This window comes from Zootoca vivipara, chromosome 2 (assembly GCF_963506605.1).
Source record: "Zootoca vivipara chromosome 2, rZooViv1.1, whole genome shotgun sequence".
NCBI lineage: Eukaryota > Metazoa > Chordata > Lepidosauria > Squamata > Lacertidae > Zootoca > Zootoca vivipara.
The window spans coordinates 45306222-45330818 of NC_083277.1; the positions used below are offsets into that span (position 1 = coordinate 45306222).

General features: G+C 40.9%; 1 protein-coding gene across 1 annotated transcript in view; it reads left to right on the forward strand.

Moving 5' to 3' along the window:
• The window catches only part of FGD3 (FYVE, RhoGEF and PH domain containing 3), a 110625-nt gene that overhangs the window by 77523 nt on the left and 8505 nt on the right, over window positions 1–24597 (forward strand). The window contains exons 10-17 of the mRNA XM_035106318.2: window positions 493–639; window positions 2023–2115; window positions 2880–2959; window positions 3268–3298; window positions 5268–5369; window positions 8138–8200; window positions 13901–14023; window positions 21523–21675. Of these exons, the coding sequence (XP_034962209.2) occupies window positions 493–639; window positions 2023–2115; window positions 2880–2959; window positions 3268–3298; window positions 5268–5369; window positions 8138–8200; window positions 13901–14023; window positions 21523–21675 (792 nt within the window). The remainder of the gene's footprint in view (window positions 1–492; window positions 640–2022; window positions 2116–2879; window positions 2960–3267; window positions 3299–5267; window positions 5370–8137; window positions 8201–13900; window positions 14024–21522; window positions 21676–24597) is intronic.

The following is a 24597-nucleotide window of genomic DNA, read 5'->3' on the forward strand; positions in this document are numbered from 1 at the left end:
CAGCCCCTGCTTGCTAAAATTCATATGTGGGCATCAGATCCCCGTGAAGTGTCTTTCTCTAGCTTCCAGCTCTTATTACTGCTGCTATGGGGGCTAGACTTTTATCTTCTTTATGATCTTGGGAATCAATTTCCTGACTACTTTGACAGAAGAGCTATTTGGGATTCTGTGGCAATGCAATGAAGTACCAAGAGATGATTAAAATAGAGAGGATTAAATGCTTTATGTTGCTAGAGTGAATTCTGTTTTCATGGTTGCTTTTTTAAGGCTGTGAAAAACCACGGACTTGTACTGTATATTTCTTCTTTCATGTATTTTTTTGTTGGTTCGTTGTTTTTTGTTTTTTAATACCAATATTTAGTAATTCTTCAGTAGGTAGCATTTCCCCCATTAATTAACTGAATTATTTTTTTTCTTCTAGTGTGTGTATCATAAAGCAATAGACAAAGACTAGCTGTAAGCTGAGTTGGCATTTCCTTTTTGTGCTTGTAGGAAAAGATGCACAAGCTGTTAGAAGTGTATGAGCGCCTTGGAGGAGAAGAGGATATTGTTAATCCAGCCAATGAATTGATTAAAGAAGGGCATATTCAGAAACTCTCAGCAAAGAATGGCACCGCTCAGGATAGGTATCTATTTCTGGTGAGTTACTTCATTTCCCAGGAGTCAAGTGTTCACCTACTTTGTAGACACAAAGTCTCCTTTCATCTGATTGGTCAGGTCGTGCTGGTGGAGTCTGCTCTGTATTGCACATGTACACTTCTTTCACAAAAGCAGATTCTATTCTGTTTTAAAGAAAATGTTCATTCTGTTGCCATACCACTATTTGATGATGCTTTGGTTTTTGTGTAATTGGCACTTTTCTTTTATTAGTTTATCCCATAGTATTATGCTGCTGAATATTAAATAGTCCACAGACATTAACATGACAAACCCATTGCAACCAGACTTAAGTATAATCTAAATTATCTTCTAAATTCTCCTAAATTATCTTCTAAATTATCATTAACAATCACAGGCTTCTGTGGACAGCGTCAACCATTTCATGCAAAAAACAGGAGCAGCACTTTGGAAATCTGAGGTCAGGCCCGGCCAGCCATTAGCTGTTGATCTTCTGACATAGCTCTCTGAATATAATATCCACACATAGTTTCTCTCTGTGTGAGTCCACATGTGACATAGAAGGCTTTTCTTATTTTTATAGTTCTGCAGAGAATACTACTGAAATATCTGCTGGAAAACACTCTGGCATTTTCCCAGCATGTTGTGGGTTGGTTTTGCACAGGTATATTGTACATTGCAGGTATAGGGCAGGATTCACCTGACTCCTGTTGTCACAAGCCCCACATGAGGACTTCTGCTTGTGCAAGGGGTCTTTTCCCTCCCTGGAAATTGGCTCTGGGGTGGGTGAGTAGGAGAACAACCAATATAGTGCGTGTGGAGAAGAGGGCAGTGGGGGCGGTGGCGGTGGGGAGTGTCATTCTGTCTGGCAACGGCATTGAATTTCACTTACAATTATTGCCAGGCAATTTTTTTCTTCTGTAAGCAGGCCTTTGACCTTTAACTATATCTGTGTACATGGCCAGGGTGTTTTTAATGTGTTTCTTTTTCCTCTTGCTTTTAATGTATTTATTGTGGGGTGTTGTTTGTTTGTCTGCTTGGTTGTAAGTTGCTTTGGGTTGCCCTGGGCAAGATAAAGCGGCCAAGAAATTTAATAATAATAATAATAAATCACAATTCATAGGATGTAGACGATTCACAGTCAAAATCGAGCTTTCCTCAGTCCCCCCATGAGCTGTTGCTATAAAAATGAATTCCTGATAAATTTCACACACCACAGTGCTAGAAATTTCATCCTTTATTGGATTATTTAAGTTCTAGAGCACCTGAAGAAATGAACTATAACAACTGATTTTGCCATTAAGTGTGTGGCTATGCTTACTGATTTTATAATGAAGGGTGTGGCTGAGCTGAATATTAAAGTGATTTCCACATACCATAACAAGAATTTTCCATCAATTGCAGTTTAACAGCATGGTGTTGTACTGTGTGCCCAAACTGAGATTAATAGGCCAGAAATTCAGTGTGCGAGAAAAGATCGATATTGCAGGATTGCAGGTTTGTATCTTGTTTGCTTGCATTTATAATATACTTTTATAACAGTGCTTGGATGGCTCAGTTGGTTAGAGCATGCTGCTGATAATGCCAAGGTTGCAGGTTCGATCCCCATAAGGGACAACTGCTTAGTCCTGCATTGCAGAAGGTTGGACTAGTTGATCCTCAGGTTCCCTTCTGTGATTCAGGATTTGTCAGTCTTGTTGAGAAACAAGCACTTTGGCCATTCCCCAAATGCATAACAAAGTAAAACACAGGCAGTGTGGAAGGCGGAACATGACATGCTGTTATTGAAGATGGAACTGCAGGAAATGAGTATGCAGTATTGCAGACTTCAACAGGGGGACCATGCAAACAATAACAACAATAAAACCACAGTCAGTTTCTCCTTTGGCATTGCAGTACCGTCAGTGCCACTTGAAAGCCACTGAGCTTAAAACATAGTGGATGTGGACCCATATATTTCTCCATGCCTAGACAAGTCGCAAATACAGTCTAGGTTAGAGTTCGAGTCTCTTCCACCAACTGCTTCTGCACCTTACAGCTGGCAAACCTTGTTTGTATCTCAGAAAAACCTTTGTGTAAATAATGCCTCTGAAAGAATTGCCATTAAAAAGTAGACACTTGATGTTACTTTTAAACAAACAGTTAATTATTATTAATAGTTGCTGCTGTTTATTTAGAGAGGGTAAATGTTTGTTTGGTAATCTTAAAAGTGTTTGGGAAATTACATTTTAAATTATAGCAAAATATTCTTGGTTTTCTAGGTCCAGGAAATCAGCAAGCAGAACGTGGCTCATACATTCTCAATAACCGGAAAGAAGAGATCATTGGAGCTACAAGCCAGGTACAGAATTTTGTTCATTCATTCTGCATGTTTTGAGCAAGGAATGTTAGGCTGTATGAGCAATTGGTAAAATAATTCATTCTAGTCCATTCTATTGTTTTAAATCCTCAGTAAGGTAAAGGGAAAGGAAAGGGTAGTTTTCAATTATATGCTGCTGAGTTTAGAATAGGCATATCAGATTCCAGCAACAAAACACGAATTTACTGTAGAGATGAATAAGACTATTTGCTTATAAGACTGCAGATATTAAAACAGCTCCTGAATATACTACATGTATATAACATGTATGCCTTTTCTGCATTTTATAGGACAGAAGAAGAGAAGAAAGAATGGATCCAGGTCAATATAAGCATATTTTACTTAGCCTTTGTGCCAGCCCATTTCATTTTCGGTGTTCTTCTTTGCTAAGTACATTAAGCTGCATATAGGAACTTTTTCCTCCATTTCATTATTTCCAAGCTGTTATACCCCACCCTGCCAAAAAGACACATATCTCTGAGCAACTTAGAATAGAACAATAAAATACAACTATACAAAGATAATTAAAGCTGAGTAAAAGAACAATAAAGCTAGCAAAAGTTGTTGTTGTTGTTGTTGTTGTTGTTGTTGTTGTTGTTGTTGTTGTTGTTTTAAAGCATTATAAAAAAACAGACACTGGAGATGAAAGCATGCCATTAACATGCCTGAGATAGACTTTGGTGCTAAGATGACATCAGAGTAGGCAAATGTGAACCTCCCGATGGTATTTCATAACTAGGACTGTAACAGAAAAGGCTGCTCCCTAATCATAATCCACAAAGGGTTGTATCTAGCAAAGCCATCCTATTAGTGCAAGGACTTCTGCCTGAACAACAGAACAGCCTCTCTGCCCTATGTAATGCTGCACTCCACCCAGATCTATCCTGGGGTTTCCTCCAACCCTCCACAGCAGATTGGTGAGGGAGTAGAGGGAGAGGAAGTCCCCTTATGCAAGCAGAAGTAATTATGTAGCTTGGTCGGATACAGCCCTGTATTCATGGTGGGTATCCAAAGTCTCTTAGGATTATCTTAAGGCAGCGTTTCTCAACCGCTGTTCCGCGGCACACTAGTGTGCCGCGAGACGCTGGCTGGTGTGCCGCGACGTGTGGCGACGAGAAGGGCGATTTGCATTGTCACGTGCCTGGCGGCCGCCAATATACAGCACTGACCCGCCGGAAAGGAAGCCGGCCGGGTCACGACGCGGGGCGAGCGCAGCTCTCAACAGCCACCACCACGGGAGGGTGGTTTTAGACAAACTTAAAGAAGCTGGCTGGATGAGCTCAACCTGAAACTTGCTGAGCAAAGGATTGTGCTGGCAGAGAAATCAGCGGCTTGTGAAGCCTTATTACAGGAGATTGCAACCAACACAGCAATTGGCAAGTGTTTCTTACAGTCATAATTATATAGTCAATATAGGGCGGCACAGAGTTAAATTTTTTAACTTTTTTAATGGTGGTGTGCCTCGTGATTTTTTTCATGGAACAAGTGTGCCTTGGCCCAAAAAAGGTTGAGAAACACTGTCTTAAGGCACTCGTGAAGAAAATGGTCAAATATGTCCCAAGCCATGAAGAAATAACTTTAAAAGTGAGCATATACCTGTATATTCCTGCGTATAAGACTACTTTTTAACCCAGGAAAATCTTCTCAAAAGTTGGGAGTCATCTTATACGCCGGGTCGTATTTCTTATACGGCGAGTATATCCCAAACTCTATATTTTAACTGGAAAAGTTGGGGGTCGTCTTATATGCCCAGTCGTCTTATACGGTAATCACTTTAATGTGAGCCTGGACATAGACGAATAGCCAATGTAGATGCTTCAGAACAAGCAAGATGGATTCCTAATGCCGAGTCCCAGTTAGCATTTTCACAATAGTATTTTACACTAACTGCATCTTCAATGGTAGCCTCACATGTACTCTATTACAGTAATGGAAAATATTGCTTCGGGGTGAGGAACTGATGACTTCTGCAATGAAATCTTATTGGTGTTTTAGCAGAAGACCCATTGCCTACCTCTCCCATTACATTTATATAATTCTGATAGTGCTTTTATTCCTTATAGTTAGTTAACTGAAGTGACCCTTCAGTTTTTACAGAATACATTCTTAATTTGAGGCTCTACTTTTGTAAGTCATACTTGGAAATTCTTCATCTTGTAGAAACAACACTCTTAAGTAATGACATCTGCAAACAGTTTTGTTTTGTTTTTAAAAGGTTTTTGGTTTTGTGTTCTAAATAAGATTTTGCAGGTTACTTTTACTTACTGCATTTCTTGGAATTTTATTGCAGGTCATTCAAGCAACAATTGAAAAACATAAACAGAACAGTGAAACGTTTAGAGCTTATAATAGCTCTTTTTCTCAAGAAGATGAGCATCTCCCAGATTCATCAGTAAGCATTTAGTGATCATTATTCCTGTGGGTCTTTGCTGTCATATATATTGCACTTAAACTTGCAATCTTTTTGTTTTTAATTTGTAGCCTGTGGTTTTGATCCAGAGTTCCCGTAAGTGGAACTTCACTCCTCGGGCTTTCCATTGGGGAACTGGACAAAGGGTGGCAATTTTCTCCATCTCTTGACACTTGCTTATATTGAGTTACATTAGTCACTTTATGAACATGCTTAAAAGCACAGGTCCTAGTACCAATTCTTGGTGGCATAGGAACCAACTCCTATGGGTCAAGGTCCTTTCGCTCTCCCCCATAAAATATTTGAGGGCCCCCTCCACCTAAAGTAGATGGGCATTCCCATTCAAATAGCATGTGTGTGCTGTGTCTTTGATTGATTATGCAAGGTTGGCTCTCCTGCTTGGTGGATTCCACTTTCTGCTTCCATCCATTAGGAGAACTATCCACTTATTCCTGCTCTCTGCTTCCTGTTTCTTACCCAGTAACTGACTCTTAAGAGGACCTCTCCTCTGTGACTGATAAACTAACCCAGGAATATTTGATTATGTACTTTTATCTATAAACTTGTTGACACTCTCAAAGTACTAAGAAAAGTTAGTGAGACAGGATCTACCTTTGCTGAAACTTGTTCTTCTATATGTTTGGGAGTTCTACCTTTAATAAAGCTTTTCACCAGTTTTCCAGGAATAAGTAAACTGGTCTGTAATTTGCTGGATCCCTTTAAAAGAGATTCATGTTAAGTTGGCTACTTTCCACTCCTCAGGCATGTGGGTTGATATTAGGCACATGTTACATATTTTTCTTAGAAGATCAGCAATTTCATATTTAAACTCTTTAAGAACTCTCAAGTGGATGCCATCTGGACCCAGTGATTTGTCAGTTTTCAATTTGCCCATAAGACCTAGAACATAGTCTCTTATCACTGCTATTCTCATACTCCATCTCTAAGAAAGTTGAGACACAGGGATTTATCCTACATCTTCTGTGAAGGCAGGCACAAGAATTCATTCAGCTTCTCTGAACTTTCTCTTCTATCCTTTAACAGTCTTTTGATACCCATGTCATTCAAAAATCCAGCTGCTTTCCTAGCTGGTTTCCTGCTATTCATGTATTTAAAGAGTTTTTTTGTTGGTGGTCTTTATGTTTTTAACAATGTGTTCCTTGAATTCCTCTCCCTCCCTTTTCAACAAAGCTGCAATTTTCTCAAGAAAACGTTCTCTAATAGCCTCTAAGAGCTTCCTTTTCTCCGCTTGCTAACCACGCTGACATCCCCTTGGCCCTGGTGGTATCTTTCTCGAACTGCGGTATACATTCTAGTCGAGCTTTCATTGTGGTTTTGAAAAACCCCAAGCATTCTGGAGAAATTGGGTCCTCTTTACTTTGCCTCTTAGCTTCCTTTTTACCAGTTCCTTCATTCTGGGGAGCTTTTCTCTTTTGAAATCAAATGTGACTGTGTAGAACTTTCTGGGCAATTGTCTGCTTACATACATGTTAAATTGGATAGCATTATGGATCACTGTTCCCAATTGGCTCAACAGTACTTATATCTCACACCAGGTTCTGAGTGCTACCCCTCTAGTTGATTCCATAGAACGCCATCATTTAGGACAGTGTTCCCCAACCTTGGGCCTCCAGCTGATGTTGGACTACAACTCCCATCATCGCTAGCTAGCAAGACCAGTGGTCAGGGATGATGGGAATTGTAGTCCAAAAACAGCTGGAGGCCCAAGGTTGGGGAACACTGATTTAGGATATCTAGAAATAGATGTTACCAGTTTGTTATGTTTGGAGCATATAGCCTGTCTGTATGAGGGTAATTAAAGTCATCCATTACTACAGCAGTTCTCCTTTGGATGTCTGCTGGATTTTATTCTCCATCTCAAGATTCTCTCAGCACTTTGGTCAGGGTGATGATAGTACACCCCCAGTACTAAATTGCTCTTGGAAGCCACCCACAACAGTTATGTGGAGGAGCCCCTTTGGGGATTTCTAGCTTGTTGGACACCGTACCCATTGATGTACATAGTGACACCCCTTCCAGTGTTGCTAGCTTTAAAGAATTCTAAATACAATGATTTTTTGTTCTATTAGGACCAAAACGTTATATCATGGGCAGATATAAGTTGGGGTGCACCAAAAGAGCCAGTGCGGTCTAGCCTATGGCATGTTTGTATGAGCCTTTTGAATCCAGGTTCAAATCGCCACAGATATGAAGTTCACTGGGTCCTTGAGCAAGCCAATATATCTTGGGCAGTCCTAACATGCGGGTGCTTTGCTGGGAAATGCTAAAATGGGAACTCCCTGGACAAAAGCTGGATAGACTTTAATAAAGTATAACTACTGATATCCTGTGTATATTAGACAGAGAAGGTCTATTCTGGTGCCTCATTTATCATTCCACAAAGTTAAATTACAATGTTGGGTAGAACTGTATCCATAGTGGCTAAAATGCCTCTACAAAAATGTGGTATTTTGTGTTGCCGCCCATTGTCTTTGGCTGTTCTGTGTATGTTTAACGAGAGCTCTTTCTTCAGTGGTGTCATATACCATTACAGTCTGGTGCCCATGTAACAGTGCAGACCTTCATTGCACCTCTGGGTCACCTTGCAACCACAAGAACGGTGTAACAGTGGTCACAGTGACCCTTCCCAAACACTCCTTTGCCAGTGCATGAGCTCATAGTAATGAGCGATTAAAGAGCTAGGTGTTTTATTAGTATTCATGTGCTTTCTGATGGCTTTCCCACAACAGATAGCGAGCACCAGTTCTGTGGAATCCATGCCAGGAACAGATGGTAGCAGCACATCTGGAGGGGTAAGCGATTGTGAGGAGGATGCCTCATTAAATCAAATGTTCAAATGTTTTGTTTTGGGGAGGGGGGGGGAGCAGGCCCATTCCAGACATGGTCATGCATTAGCCTATATTCTATATTTGAATTTATTTACTTGAACTGTGCCTTTTCACCATTAGTGAAAATTGCTCCTGACCTTTTCTAATGTAAAACTTTTAACACTTACCTCACTTCTGAAACACGAGTCCATATGCAGACTGAGTTAGCTTCCTTTGAATACTGTTGGAAAAGAAATCATTGTCTTCTATTTAAAAGCGAGTAGGACTCCTGAAGCCAGTACAAAATAAGCCATTGTTACTTGACATACATGTTTCCTTAAGTTTGAGCTGAAGACTAGAAATATAAGCTTGTCCATTCTGTGTTTCACTAGAAGTCTTTGAATTATCAGCAGAAACGCTTTACTTTCGGCAGCTGGGAAAGGCACAGTAATTTCCCCCCTAATGATGGTTTTCAATGTAAGCACTGCAAATCATAGCTCATATCCATAATATGCCACAGATGTCTTTTATTAGGAAACTATAGTCTTAGGTCTGGTTTGGATGTTCACCAGCTAAGATATCAGATGGTGTTTCTTACATGAAAAGCTGCCGCTCTAGGCTAAACTGCTTTAATTCAGCGTGCTGTACTTGGCATTCTTTATAATTAGGGCTTTCACCTGATGAAAGAAATTGTAGCCAATTAATCAGATGAGTTTCATTCTAGTAAGATTGGTTGATTAAATCTGTGTAAATTTGCATGTGAATAGTAATGCTGGGGGGACATATATCTCTTGTTTTTTCGATGTCACACTCATATGTCCCAGCAGGCATCATCTTAGAAGAGGCATCCTTTGCGAGAGAGCAGGAGGTGGAGTCCCCTTTCTGAGATGGTGCCTGTCACCTACAGTTTTTGGAAGCACTTGCATTTAAACCATTTTCCATTTTAAAAATATGCTGCCTGCTTAAATGAAGGGCACATTTTTAGCCACTCAAATGGTAATTAGGTATATTCACTGATTAAGTATTGCAGCCCTTCTTACAGTTTAGCTTGCTTCAGTCACACCATAGTATTCTCAAACTCAAAATGTCTTGTTGTAAACAAGCGTGCACTCCAGGGATTCATACAGGCTATTTGACTAAGTTAGGCCCACTAATTTCAGTGGTCTACCCTGAGTGAAACTGAGTTAAGTACGACCCATAATAAAGTGTGCTGCCAGAATGATTTCCTATGAGGTTTTGAAGAAAAAGATCATGTGGCTAAAAGGGGGGGGGGGTTCCCCTGCCACAGTCCACAAGACCATTATGCTGTGTAACTCAACGGAAGGGGTAGTCATTGTGGTACCCTCCAGAATTCTGTCTCCTATCATCCTCAGTCAGCATAGCTAATGGGAGTTGTAGTCTAGCAACACCTGGAGACATAGTCCCAGGCCCTTCAATAAACTCAACATGCAATACCTTTCTTAGAAAATCTGCATTTGCTGTCCATCTACTACCAAACCAGATTCTAGATCCTTACATTAATTAACAGAGCCCTGAAAAACCTGGGTCCTGGATTGCCTAAACCAGGCATGGCCAAAGTTGGCCGTCCAGATTTTTTGGGACTACCAATTCCCATCATCCCTGACCACTGGTCCTGTTATCTAGGGATGATGGGAGTTGTAGCCCCAAAACACTTGGAGGTCCAAGTTTGGCCATGCCTGGCCTAAACCCTTATAACCTAATTCAGTCATTGAGATCATCTGTAGAAACATCAAAGTTTTTATTAGAGGTAGTCGCTGTTGCAAGCTGTTTTGATTTTTTAAATGATCCAGCAGTATATAATTATAATTATTTTTATATATATATATATATATATATATATATATATATATATATATATATATATATAGACACACACACACACACACACACACATATATATATATATATATATATATATATATATATATATATATATATAAATTTGGGCTGGGAAACAGCATATTCTGTTTGTCATTCAACAATTGGAGATGCTGCGCAACTGCCTGGCATTTTCATAAAGGGCTTGGTGGACAACTGTAGGGACATGACAACTTAATTTCTTGGTTGGGATTTGTTGCAACTGCTCTGAATAGTCCCAGCAGTCCCATCAGTTCTTGAATGGCAGCTGGCGGGGATGGTAAATCGCTGTTAACATCTGGTGTTTGCCAGGGCTTGGCTGCTTGCCCTGGTATGGGAGAAGAGGAAATGCATAAATGCCTTGGAGAGCTTTTTGCTGTGGGGAATTCTTTGGGTCTTGCTGTGAACAGTGGTTACCTTTTTTATATTAATGTACAATATTATTATAAGTATCAATTAGGTTTTTTGAACTACAAAAGCATTAAAGAAGATAGCAGCTTTATATATTTTGCATTATAACATTTCTGTACTTCATCTCAATTGTGTTACCCATTTAAATCTTCATTGTTGTTGTTGTTGTTGTTGTTGTTTTTTAAAAAATTAATCCGTGTATTTTGCTTACAATAGACATGCTACTTTTTAATAAAAAGCCAGATGGCTTTTCTGTTTAATAGGAATGCCACTTAAAGCTCTCGGTAAAAGTTGAAATCAAGGTTCATATTTATACATTTGTGTGTGAATCTTTCTCCTAGCGTTTGAAAAGCACCCATCAGCAGCTAGCTGGATTGTGCCATTCAAGAGCTTCTGTGTTAAGCACAGCCCCCCCCCCCCTTAAGTCTTTATACAGCTGAACCACTTGGTGGTGGTGATAGGCAGCAAACTAGAAGCTGCCTTCTTTATTCTTTCCAGCTTCCTAAAGGAATGCTTAAGACATTGCGATATGGCCAGTATTAATTAAGAAAGCTATACCAGATAGTTAAAATTGTGGGGTAGGGTATTCAAATGATGTAAAATACATTAGTAAATACTGCACTTTTTGCATCCCAAATACACTGAAGTTTCTGTTGCTTTTTTTTATTATTTGCTGGTTGGCATTCTTTTCAGAATTGTCATTGAGCAGTGACCATGTCTTCACTGCCATTTTTATATAGGTTGCGTTATTTACATCATACAGTCACTCTCTAAAATATAAACGGAAGTAAATTGCAAAGCCTGTAGCATTACACGGGGTTGAGTAATTGAGCATTCTGTCAGTTTCACTCCCATCATTGTGAAATCATGCCTGTTTCCCTGGTTAGTGAGTTTCCATGCCGGCATGCAAATGCTGAAGGCAGAACACTAGGGATTCTGCTGTGCTGGAAAGGGGTCTATGAAACTCACTCCCCCAGAAGGCCATGATGCTCACCAGACTCAGACAAATTCATGGAGGAGAGGGATATTGATGGCTACGCTCTGCTGTTGCAGTTGGAGGCAGCAATGCTTCTGAATACCTGTTGCTGGAAATCACACGGGAGGAGAGAGGGCTCTTGTGCTCGGGTCTTGCTTGCTGGTGTCCTACAGGCATCTGGTTAGCCACTGTGGGTACTGGATGCAGGACCACAGGGTCCATTGACCTGATCAAGCAGGCTATTCTTATGTTGGAGAACCCCCTATTCTTGTAGAAAAGTAGTGGGGCTGTGGGAATAAACTCTCAACCTACGCAGAACCACAAAGTGCACTCAATGCAGGCTGCACATGTACCATTTCCTCAAGGCACCAGCACACATCCACAAGGCAGGAGGATTCAGGGGAGGCAATACTCATACCCCGAGAGTTCCAAGGCGCTGGCATCGGTAACCGTTGCATCTGTCTCAAGGCAAATCTAAAAAAAATGTAGTATAAACACTGACAACTGGGAAACACTGGCCTGTGAGTGGTCCAGTTGGAGATCAGCCTTTACCAAAGGTGCCATGGACTTTGAAGACACTTGAACTCAGAACGTAAGGGAGAAACATGCTAAGAGGAAGGCACGCTTGGCAAATCCACACCGTGATCAACTCCCACCCGGGAACCAATTTCCCCACTGTGGAAGGACGTGTGGGTCCAGAATTGGCCTCCACAGTCACTTACGGACCCATTATTAAAACTGTGTTTATGGAAGACAATCTTACTCGGCTACGCGTGATCGCCAAAGAAGAAAGAAAAAACCCTTGCATCCTTTATTTTTCCACTTCCCTGAAGTTGCCGTGCAACAAGACTCTTTTTGGTGATGGATGGGAAGTGCTTCACCCACTACCACTGAAATATCCTGGGGGGAAGCTGAATTGGGTTCTGATGACATTTGCCCAATTCCTTTCTGTTGGATCCTTTTGGTGGTTAAGGAGGGCTGAGACCTGTTCACTGCATGCAGGGTTGTTGGGGAATGTAGGAGCTGGCAAGGCATTTCTTTCACTCAGTGTTATTTGCAGGGCTCTCTAATAGATGTTGCACCTGATAAAGTACAACTTGGTGGAAATCCCTAGCACTAAGGCTGAGGCAAATCACAGGCCCCAGTGACAGCAAAGGTGCAAATTGGTGGTGGTGGTGGTGTTGTAGTCTGAGCCTGAATGATCAGCAACACAATGCTAGCCTGATGTGGAATGGCCCTTTAATTTATTTATTTCAAAAGCTTTTGTGTACACCTGAAATAAATGTCATTATTAGCTAATATTCAGGACACTTGTATTTCTTAGTTGCTATAGTAATGGAAAGCTTCTTTACAACCAAGTGACATGCTGAAACAGCCTCTGATTGTGTGGTTTGTAATGTGAGCAGAAAAGGCAGTGCATGGATAAAGCACTCCATAAAGTTTAATTACAGGCCATACCTATACCTTTAAAAAACGATCTTTGTGCACTTTGGGGCAAGAAATGAATGTTAATATAAATTAAACAACTTCTCTGAAATGAACCATATGCTCGGTTCTGAACTGGAAAGTGTTGCAGTTGCTGCTTTGCTTGTAAACAATGGGATTGAACGATTAAAATCTGCTCGTGCACACGTATGGTACTTGGCAGGCTAAGGTTCTTGGCTGTGCATGCAGCCTAGTTGTTTCCACTTAGCTCCTTCCCAGTGAGAGCAGGTAAACAAATGCAGGAATGTTATGTCCAAATGCAGGATCGTAATTTGTTTCATCCTAACAGATTATGATTTGTAGCCATTCTGAAACCATGACCAGTTGTTGGCTTTTCAATAGGTTTGAAGTTCTCCTGACATCTGCCTGTAACTGCCTGGGAAGACCTGCATTCTTCCTTTTGAGTAGTTGTCTCAAATTCTTCAGACAAAGAAGTCTCGTTCAAAATATACATCCTTGCAGGTAGTTTTCTTGCATGCTGCTTGCACAGCAGGAAATACTTTCTGAGGGAGAAGGCAGCTCACGTATCAGGAAGGGTAAAGAGACCTTGAGCATGCAAATAATAGACTTATTAGAAAATCTGTAATTCTTAACTAAACAGTGCTAGTTCAACCCTTGTTAGAGGCTTTTAAAATAGCTGGTCTAGCCATCATTCTAAATGTCTAGAACTGTTTGGCTGTGAAAGTTTTATTGGCCCAAAACAACTGGCAAAACTTAAGTTAAGGTATATCTGGCACTCTAAATGCAACTCTGCTAACCATGTGTGTTAAAATCTCAACATTATAGATACCAAACTTTAAAATAATAATAATAATAATAATAATAATAATAATAATAATAATAATAATAATAATAATACACTTGTGGAGCTCAAGCTGCCCTCACTGGTTCAAAGTCACATTGTTTAACATTTCAATTTTATTTTTTCATTCCAGCCTGAGTGTTGCAGAAAATCCTCCAAATCAAAGAGAGAAAAGGAGAAGCAAGCTTGCAAAAGTTGCAGTGAAAGCTTCAACTCCATTACGAAAAGGCGTCACCATTGCAAGCAATGTGGGGCAGTGAGTATTGGAGTGAAAATTACTATTTATATGTATGTGCATTTTTACTCATTTGGAACAAGCTGGTTTTTCTTTATAAAATTCTGCAAAAAGAAAAGAAAAAAGAATATCATCTTCTCAAGTATTATACTGTCCTTCAGTTCCCAAGACTGTCTGCATAAGTAGACTGATTGACCCCTTTCCATGTTTTTATCTTCTGGTATGCCATGCTCCTTAACAATGGGAAAATCAGGATCAAAAGGTCTTAGGACAAATTTCATACTATTTCTAAATAAGAAAAAAGTTTTTTTTCTTTTTAAACATAGATACTTCGAATTAAATTCTGTTGAAATCCAGTAATTGGTATTTGTTTTCAGTTTTTTCCAATCACAGCTATTTTGCCCATGTTTTGCTTAATTTAACACGAATCATCCAAACATTAAAACTTGCTGTTATTTAAAGCTACAGATTATCTTTCTCATCTAACGGAACCCAGTGTCAGATGTACCTCTCATTGATAAATAATTAACCCCAACTTTTAAATAGCTTTGTTCCTTAACCACTTACATTCTAATATAACAACAACAATAGTTTTAATAGTTTTAATATTTTTACCTCACCCATCTGACTGGGTTGCCCCAGCCACTCTGGGCAGCTTCCAACAAAAATAAAAACATAATAAAACATTAAATATTAAAGACATTCCCTATACAGAGCTGCCTTCAGATGCCTTATGAAGGTTATATAGTTACTTATGTACTTGTCATCTGATGAGAAGGCATTCCACAGGGCGGGCGCCACTACTGAGATGGTCCTCTGTCTGGTTCCCTATAACTTCACTTCTCTCCGTGAGGGAACCGCCAGAAGGCCATTGGAGCTAGATCTCAGTGTTCGGGTTAAACAATGGGGGTGGACACATTCCTTCAGGTATACAGGGCTGAGGCCATTTATGGCTTTAAAGGTCAGCACCAACACTTCTTCTGGTAACTGCACAAATGAAGGACGTTTGAATTTTCTGAGCTCAGTAGAGTAATATAAAACAAGCTAATGAGGCTAGAGACTTTTGTTAAATTATATTGGTGTTTACTAGGCTGCATTTGGTTTCCTGCAAATTATCTCAGTAAACCTGAACCTATCAAGACATCTAATATCTGTTGAATGACTTGTTGGTATTAATCTAACAAGAATTTCATAGCCACTTTTGAAGAATCTATTTTATTTATCAGTGAGGTTTTTTAAAAATTTATTTATAAATAAATAAAAAACAGCAAGTCCAAAATGCCGAGTCAAAAAAGTATGTGCAATACTGCAAGCATTAGGAAGAGACACAGACATGGCCTGAGAGGTGAAGCCAGGAAATGTTTTGCAACATCTGCCTCTTTCAGTACCTCTTTCCTTTCATCTAGGAACTGCACACTGTTAAGAAATGGTTATGGTAATCTTAATGTATAGTTTGCTGCAACACATTATTTACAAAGAATAGCATGGAACTAGGAATCCATTAGAAAGGTTTTAAGATAAAATGCATGCCGCAGAAAATGCATACCCTCATTTTCCAGATTTTTATAGCAAATACTTCATCATAGACCGTCCCATCTCTGTGTAGCGGATTCGTGGAGGTCGGGGGTAGATGGGTGAAACATACCTATTGATAGGGCAAAAATGAACAGCTTTGTAACAGTTTTAGCTGATAATGTTTGAAATATCAGCAGTTTCCATGCCTATTTCAGCCAGAGTTTAAAATCTCATACATTTTGAATTACAACTACGTTGCCAGCTTTGCTGTATAGATATTTTCCTTTTTCCTTTTTTATTATTAAAAAACTACTTTCTTGATATGCGGTTCAAAGAGTAGCAACATGCCTGCTTCTAGAAAAAGAAAATGTATATATTTTCATATTCCTCTTTCCAGGACTTGCTTATTGAAAGTGCACAATACTTCTCAAGCAACTTTGAATAATTGGGAATATGTTGTTCTGTCCCTTGATTTGCAGAACAACAGAAATTCTTAAAATAGAGAGTTCTCCTGACCCCATTTATATATCTCATTTTGGATGGTGGCCATCTTTATTTGCATTCTTTTGTTTTGAAATCAAAACCTCTCCATCTTATGGCATCTATTTGTTTGGTTTATTGTGCGATAGAGACGTTATCAATTCACCATTCTCCTGATGAGCATTTCATTTTCTTACCATGCTATTTGTCCTCGGGAGTACCTGCAATTACAAAGCAAACATTATGTCACTCTTCCTTGATGATTACATTAATTAAATTCAATATTGGAGCAAGACATTTGCTCAACCTCTGAGCTATCATCCCTCTTCAGTATGAATTACCAATAGTGGTGCAGAATTGAAGCAAATAGGTTTGAGGTACTGGCAGTGCCCAAGAGAAGCAGAGACCAATTCAGGGGCAATGGTGATGGAAGGGAAAGAGTCAGAGCAGGCATCCCCAAACTGCGGCCCTCCAGATGTTTTGGCCTACAACTCTCATGATCCCTAGCTAAGAGGACCAGTGGTGAGGGATGATGGGAATTGTAGTCCAAAACATCTGGAGGGCCGAGGTTTGGGGATCCCTGAGTCAGAGAGTCTGTGGATCTCATGAGGCTTATGGGTCATTTCTTTAGGAAGAGTACTCTAGACCAGTATTTCTCAACCAGTGTGCCTCCAGATGTTTTGGGACTACAACTCCCATCATTCCTGACCACTGGTCTTGCTAGCTAGGGATGATGGGAGTTGTAGTCCCAAAACATCTGGAGGCACACTGGTTGAGAAACACTGCTCTAGACAATATTGCTAGGAAACTGATCTTATTAAATGGGAAACCCCAAACATGTTTAGTTAACTAGTGGCCAAAATTGTGGAAACATTTTGGCTCATAACACCTGATTGGTTTTCTAAACACTCATGCTCATTGGCTACATTCAAATGAAGGAAAGCTACTACAGTACATGTCAGCCGAAGCCAGTTGTGCTTCTTTTTCTGGTTATTTGGCTATAGCTTTTGATAGAACACAGATAATTGAACAAACTTTGTTGCATTACAGTCTTCATTAAATTATCTTTCCATTGATGTATAATTTTATGGTATTGCTCCCCCAAAAAAGTGGTGTTATGAGCCATCAGATGTCAGAAATACACTTTTTACAAAAGACCATGCCACTAGTGTACATTGCATGGTCTTGCTCCCAGATGTAAGCCAGCTGAATGCGTCCCTAATTACCAACTACTGCAACTAAAAGATGGTAGATTCACCTTTCTTTTTTGTTAATCAAAACTCACTGAGCCAATTTGTTAGCCTAAACCAAGGGTGAGGAGCCTAATCTGTATTTGGGCCTGGGACTCTCCTATGGCCATTCCTCCTACACAGGCCACACCCCTCGTTGCTCACCCTGCTCACTTGGCCCCCTTGGGTGCCTTTCCCTGGCTCGATTTGGTCCCTAAACTACAATGATGCCTCTTGCTTGTCTGGATGGAGAGCAGAGATATGCGTGTGTAGATAGAAACATCTGATATCTGCATGTAGCCAGCTGTACAAAGGCAGGAGTCACACCTATTGCTCCACCTTTTTCCTCTCTGGCCCTGCCCACTACTGACATGGCTCCCAGAAGATTCTCCACCCCTGGCATATAGCTATCCAATTCCCATCTAATGAATGACATCCTGCATTTCTCCCAGAAGATTCTCCAGAAAATTCACAAAGTCTGATGAGGTTTGATTTTCAAGCACATATGTAGGCTGAATATATAGAGACTTTTATGACCTGGGGAAGAAACCCACTTATTGCCAGTATCCACATATATTTTTTTACAAGGTAAAGTGTTATTAAGCTGATATGTCAGATTCCTATCCAAAATCATATTTGGACTTTATTTCAGCCTTTCGCCTTCACTCATTTCAAAGTACTGTACTAACTTCAATTCATTCTGGACTTTCTATTGATAAGAGAACGTGCTTTGGGAAAGTTTAGCTCCATTATTAGAGTCAAATAGGGTATGATGAGCTTTCACAAATAATATACGTATCACATTTTTCATGCATTCTGTGCTTTAAAATTATTGAGGTACAGTGGTGCCTCGTTTAACGAATGCCCCGCTTAACGAAATTTCCGCTTAACGAAAGGATTTTTCGAGCGGAGGTTGCCTCGCTAGATGAATTCGTTTTATGAAAAATTCGTCTAGCGAATCGCGGTTTCCCATAGGAATGCATTGAAATTCAATTAATGTGTTCCTATGGGCAAAAGAAAATTCAATGCATTCCTATGGGATTCGCTAGACGAATTTTTCGTTATAAGAAAAGACCCGTGGAACGAATTAAATTCGTCTAGCGCGGCACCACTGTATAATCTTCCCCTGCATCCTGCAGCCATAGGTCAGTGCATTAATTGTAATCTATTTTATCAAACATTATGTTTTGGATCTAGCTGCAAGTCTGCGTTCCAGATATGAAAGGCCATTACCTAAAAGGATGCTTTCAGTTAATGCCTTACCAGTATGAGAGTTAGTTAAGTGTGTCAAGACATGCTGTCTTGTGGATTATCAATGCTCCAGTCACTCACGGTCCTGTACAAAATAGACTGCTGTTACTGCACCCAAAATAGCAGTATCAGAATGGTTAGTACGACTGTCACCGTGTCTCTACAGCAATAATAGTTCTAAAAAACCCACAACAGAAATATCTCTCTGGGGTGCTTCCTGTTCCTTGCTGCTGTTCCTGTTTCAAGTAGTGTTCGGAAGAATCCTGTGAAAAAGCAAGTCGTTATTCACCCATCAATTTGCAGATGTAAATTCTTATGTTGAAGTACCTTCTGTCTCACGGTTTGTTGCATTGTTGAATTTTTGCTGCTTTGAAAAGAATGATTTGCTAATTGTTGCTCTGCTGTTTGGAAAAATTTCCAACAAATAATTATTGATGCCCTTACTTGTTCAAGTTCAACGTGGCCAAAATGATTGAACTGCTTAATTCCTACCTCTCCCCTGCATTATGCAGAACTGGTGTAAATTATTTTACTTCGATCCAGACCAACACGGCTACCTACCTGTAACCATGTTTATGTCATATTTATGAAGCTCCAGTTAGCATCCTTTCATTAATGGGGTCCTTATAAATTTATATTTAGATGGGCTTCTAGGAAACCTGATAAAATTTTAATCCAGTGTAACTGAAAATTCTTTTCATAACACTGAACAGGAAGGCAAACCCATATAGGGTAGCCTTGTCCCCCCCCCCCCCCGCATTGTAGGTAGAGTTTTAACAGATAGTATGGAATAGCAAAATCATTCTTTTTTTTTTTTAACATAATTTTTATTGGTTTTTACAAATTACAAAAGATGGTACATACATAAACACCTTTTCCACCTTCTTCCCACCCCCCTCCATGGGTCCTCCCCTGCCACAGAAGTATCCCACGCAGGTGATCAGTCAGAAGTGGTCCATTTTATGATTGGGTTTCTGTCCTCCTCCCCCTCCCTTGCCCCCCAAGCCCCCCCCTGCCACCAGGGAGCTCCAGTGAACCAGGGCAGTACGCAGGAGTTCATCCATCCAACCATCTATTGTCATACCAAAAAAAAAAAAAGAAAATACAAAAAGAGAAAAAGAGAAAAAAGAGAAGAGAAAAAAAAGACAAAAAGGAAAAAAGACAAAAAAAAATTCATCATAATTGTTAAATTCATAATTGTTAAACCATATTTTGTGGGCTTCCCCACCCTCCCACCCTTCCCCGGTTTTCCTCCCTTATTTATCATCTTCAACAGTTTCATAGTTCATATTTTATAACATACACCTTTATATCTTATACCACTTTTAAACTATTATCATTTTCGCCTATTATCCAATCACTGAGAAATCAAACTCCCATTTTTTCTTCCCGTGCCTAATTTTTACCCCTCTATAGGCCTCCATATTTTCACCTTTTTCCAGAATCAATTCACTTTTTAAACCTATAACTATTCCCAAACTAACCTTACTCCCCCCGAGTACCTGCTCCACCCCTCCAATCCAGCAAGTTCCATAGTCAGCAGTCCAGTTATAGTCCTATTAACCCATCCTTACAATCACCACTTCACTTTCCCTTCACCCCACCCCCTGTTTGCAGTCTTTTGCCATCCAGGCCTCCATATCAGACCCCTGAGCTTCTTCTCTTCTCTGCTTAATTTTTCCTTCTTCCCTGTGGTCATTCTGGAGTTCCAGTAAATCCAGTCGTGCCCCCCTCGAAGGGGAGGCACTCCATCCAACTTTTTGTAGAGTAAAATCATCATTTTTTTCGTGATGGGCTTCATTTTGTGTTAAATCATCACAGTCGTCATCATTGTCATTCTCACATTCATCTTCTTCAGTTTCAAAAGCTTCATCTTCTAGGAAATCATATTCTGTCATCACAATCTGGAATTGTTGCTGTAACACTAGCCGTTGTGTCTCCTCTTGACATAGTTCTATTCTTGTTTCCCACATTAAGGTCAAAACAGTCCGCTGAAACTCAGGCGGGTACCTTTTTGTTGACATAGTTCAGTCCTGTCAAGGTCAAAACTTGTCACATGGGGTGGAATATGATCGCAGTCTATTTTCTCGACTCCATTTTAACAAGCTGGCTGCATTCTTAAAAATAAAGTTCGAACTCACATTTCAAAAGCATATAAACCAAAAAAAAATTCCCAAAAAGTCCAGAGATAAAGATAGAAATAAAATTTAACTATAAATCCTGGTCAGCTCACTGGGTTTTCTGGGCTGCCGGCTCCCGAGAAAAAGAAAGGTCTTTCTTAGTCTTAACTTCATTCTGCAGGGCAATCACAACAGTCTCTCTCCCCTTTTACCCTGCATTTAGGGGAGATTCTCTTTGATGCCTTTGAGGAATCCTTTTAAGTTAAAATCTTCTGTTTACGGCTTCGGGTTTCTGTTTACTGTCTCTTATGTTACCGTGGGGGGGGGGGTGGCTTCCTCTTTTCCCCTCTCTCCCAGGTCCAAATTGTTGCCTTAATTTACATTCCAAAGAATCCAAATTACTCACAGTCTATTCATTTGCTGAATGTTCTTTGAAGAATTGGCCACCTCCACTTCCCAGACTCGCAGCTTCGCACTCTCAGAGCAGCAATGTCAGCCTGTCCGCCGCGGTTCACCTCCTCGCTCTCGGGGGCTTAAACAAAGCCGATCCGGGGAGGAGAGAGCCCGCTTTTGGCGCCGCCAGGCAAAATCTGTCCCCAAAAAGCACGATTTGGGGCTTTTAAGGAGGTTTCGTTTCGCTGGAACGATTCCCTCCACCTCTGAAGCGCCGAGGTCCGCTCCGCTGTGCGGACCCCCGTCTGAGCAAGATGGCGTGGTCAACCGGAAGCCCTGGAATAGCAAAATCATTCTTGTGCCAGTCAGGTAGGAAGTAATCATAACTTGGACATAATACCTGAAATTCCTGTGTTATTATCATTCAAGATCATTGCTTTTGTGAACAGGAACCAAAGTGGTTCTAATTATAACGGTGTTTTTTTGTTTCCAATAATGACTTAAGAATAAAGTACTGTGCTTTTTCATCCAGGTTATCTGCGCAAAATGCTCTGAATTTAAAACACTTGCTGATAACAGCCGCCACAACCGAGTGTGTAAAGAATGTTTTCAACTGCCGTCAGCAACTACGTGTGTCTTGGGTAATGAAAGTGCAGGAGAACAAAAGAAAAAAATGGCAACGGAGGTATATTTTGTCATATTAACACCTAAATCGACTAGTTACCTCAGCAGAAGCATACTTTTCATTGTTAAAATCATTTCATGGTCTTGCCTCACAATACTTAAACATTCAGAAATCCATCATTTATTACATAGACCTACCAGAGGGCTGGTTTCATGGTTGCTGCTGCTGCATTATGTCTTTTCAGTCCTTTCAATTTTATTTTATATGTACCTTCTTTCTCCCTGCCTCAAACCCATCCCCATGCACATAATTTTCAGCATGAACGGGGGTTGCGCATTATGGAATGAAGCCCAGTTCTCAAGAGCAGAGCTATAGATGTATAATGAAATTGTTTTGTGTTAGAGCAATTATGTACTGACACTTGCACATTAGAGAATTCTCCCTTCTGAAATCTTCATTTCCTTTAAAATGTGGATTGTGTGGATATCTGAGAGTAACCAAGGGGGGGGGGAGGCAATAGCAGCTGCTATATTGAGAATTGGTTTGGCGCAGCAGACAAATTGTTGTGCTAGGATGTGGAACTTGAAGATTTAGATCCAAGCTAAGCAGTTAAACCTGTGCCAAGGCTTGTTCTGTGTGTGGCAGTTGCCCTTTCACTTTTAGCTATATGGCCATATTACACAGGGAGAGATGGGTGTCAGCATGCATCAAGGATAAGAACTATAAACAGTAAGCATGCAAGTCATTGATACAGTTGTGCTGCAAAAGTTTAGAATAAATTCTCAGTGCAAGAAGGTACACAAGGTTTTAATAGATGCAAGGAACATAAACCTGATGAGTGTACCAGATTATATAATTTGTAGTGCTTCCTCTTCTTCTCCCTCCAGAATTAAAACTGTGGCTGTGTATTAGTTTTTTTCTGCCCAAATGGTTTTGTTCTATTGTAGTTCTTTTATATACTGTGGAGTCCCTCAGACGGTTGGATGGCACCTTGTACGCCTCCTTCCAGCAACTCCTGCGGCTAAGCTGGTGCCAAACATATTGCTCTGTTTTACTTTGGACCACATCAGCAAGGTTGAGAGAGGGGACTTGTCGTCTGGGAAGCTCAGGACTTCCATACACATTGCCCAGGCTTGCACCCAGTTGGGTGTGCTGCTATCATAGGTGCTTGACTTCACCCCCAGGGGTGCTTTCTGGCTCCTCTGTTCTCTAACAACAACAACAACAACAACAACAACAACAACAACAACAACAACAACTCATTATTTATTCCCCAGCCACTCTGGGTGGCTTCCAACAGAATATTAAAATACAGTAGTCCATCAAACATTAAAAGCTTCCCTAAAAAGGGCTGCCTTCAGATGTCTTCTAAAAGTCTGGTAGTTGTTGTTCTCTTTGACATCTGGTGGGAGGGTGTTCCACAGGGTGGGTGCCACTACTGAGAAGACCCTCTGCCTGGTTCCCTGTAACTTGGCTTCTCGCAGTGAGGGAACTGCCAGAAGGCCCTCAGCGCTGGACCTCAGTGTCCGGGTAAAACAATGGGGGTGGAGACACTCTTTCAGGTATCCTGGGCCGAGGCCATTTAGGGCTAGGGCTTGCCGATCAGAAGGTCGGCGGTTTGAATCCCCACGACAGGGTGAGCTCCCGTTGCTCAGTCCCTGCTCCTGCCAAACTAGCAGTTTGAAAGCATGTCAAAGTGCAAGTAGAGAAATAGGTAGCACTCTGGCGGGAAGGTAAACGGCGTTTCCGTGCACTGCTCTGGTTTGCCAGAAGCGGCTTAGTCATGCTGGCCACATGACCTGGAAGCTGTACTGGCTCCCTCAGCCAGTAAAGCGGGTTGAGCGCCACAACCCCAGAGTCGTCCACGACTGGACCTAATGGTCAGGGTTCCCTTTACCTTTTACCAACGCTTTGAATTGTGCTCGGAAACGTACTGGGAGCCGATGTATGTCTTTCAAGACGGGTGTTATGTGGTCTCGGCGGCTGCTCTCAGTCATCAATCTAGCTGCCACATTCTGGATTAGTTGTAGTTTCCGGGTCACCTTCAAAAGTAACCCCACATAGAGCTCATTGCAGTAGTCCAAGTGAGAGATAACCTTATATTGACGACTACTACTGACTTATTTTTGCCTCTCTCCGAACTCTGCTCTTAGGAATCCCCATCCTTAGCTTTCACTGCAGATCAGACCTCCCTTTGCTTCTGTCAAATGACTTAACCTGCCATGGAGAAAGAATAAAAGTCTTGGCAATCCACCAGCCAGAAGCAACCTGGCATGGAGGGAAGCCCCACTGCCCCACCCTCCCAGCAGCAGCCTCACTTCTGCTTACTGGAACTGCCTGGGGGGTTGAGGCAGGGCAGGGACGAGGTTGAGGCTGCAGGGCACAACAGTGGAGCCAATCTAGTGCTCCTATTGTTGAACCTATGCAGCTGCGACCTCTCTGCACCATCTCAGAAGCAGCATCAGCACCATGGTTGGGAGGGCAGCAGCACCCCACTAGATGTTACTGCTGGCAACTTAAAAGTTTGGCTCCTGTTAGTAACTTGAAGTTTGGTGGTTTCAGCAACAGGAGGCAAAGAGAATATATGGACCCAGCAGATGGCTTTAATAACCTTTCTTACTCTTCTACTTGGAAATATGCTCCTCGTAGCGCTACAAGCAGTTCCTTGCACTGCAGTCGAAAGCTGTTGCAGAGGAACTGCAATGGGGGAATCGCTGCCCCAAATCCAAGTTTTTGGATAATCCTTAAAGCCATGCAAATGCTTAAAATACAGTAAAATATGACCTGCTCTCTCTCTCAAGTAGGGCAGCATACTGTTCACATTCAGGAGAATGGAAGCTCTTCTCCTTAATAGGGTTAGGCATTTAGCTCTGTGCTAAGTCTTAGAGATTCAGGTAAAACACACAAGGGAATAGCACAGAATGCAGCCTAATCTGGGCTGCTCCTTGTACTATGAAGTAATGGATGGACGTCTTTGGGTTG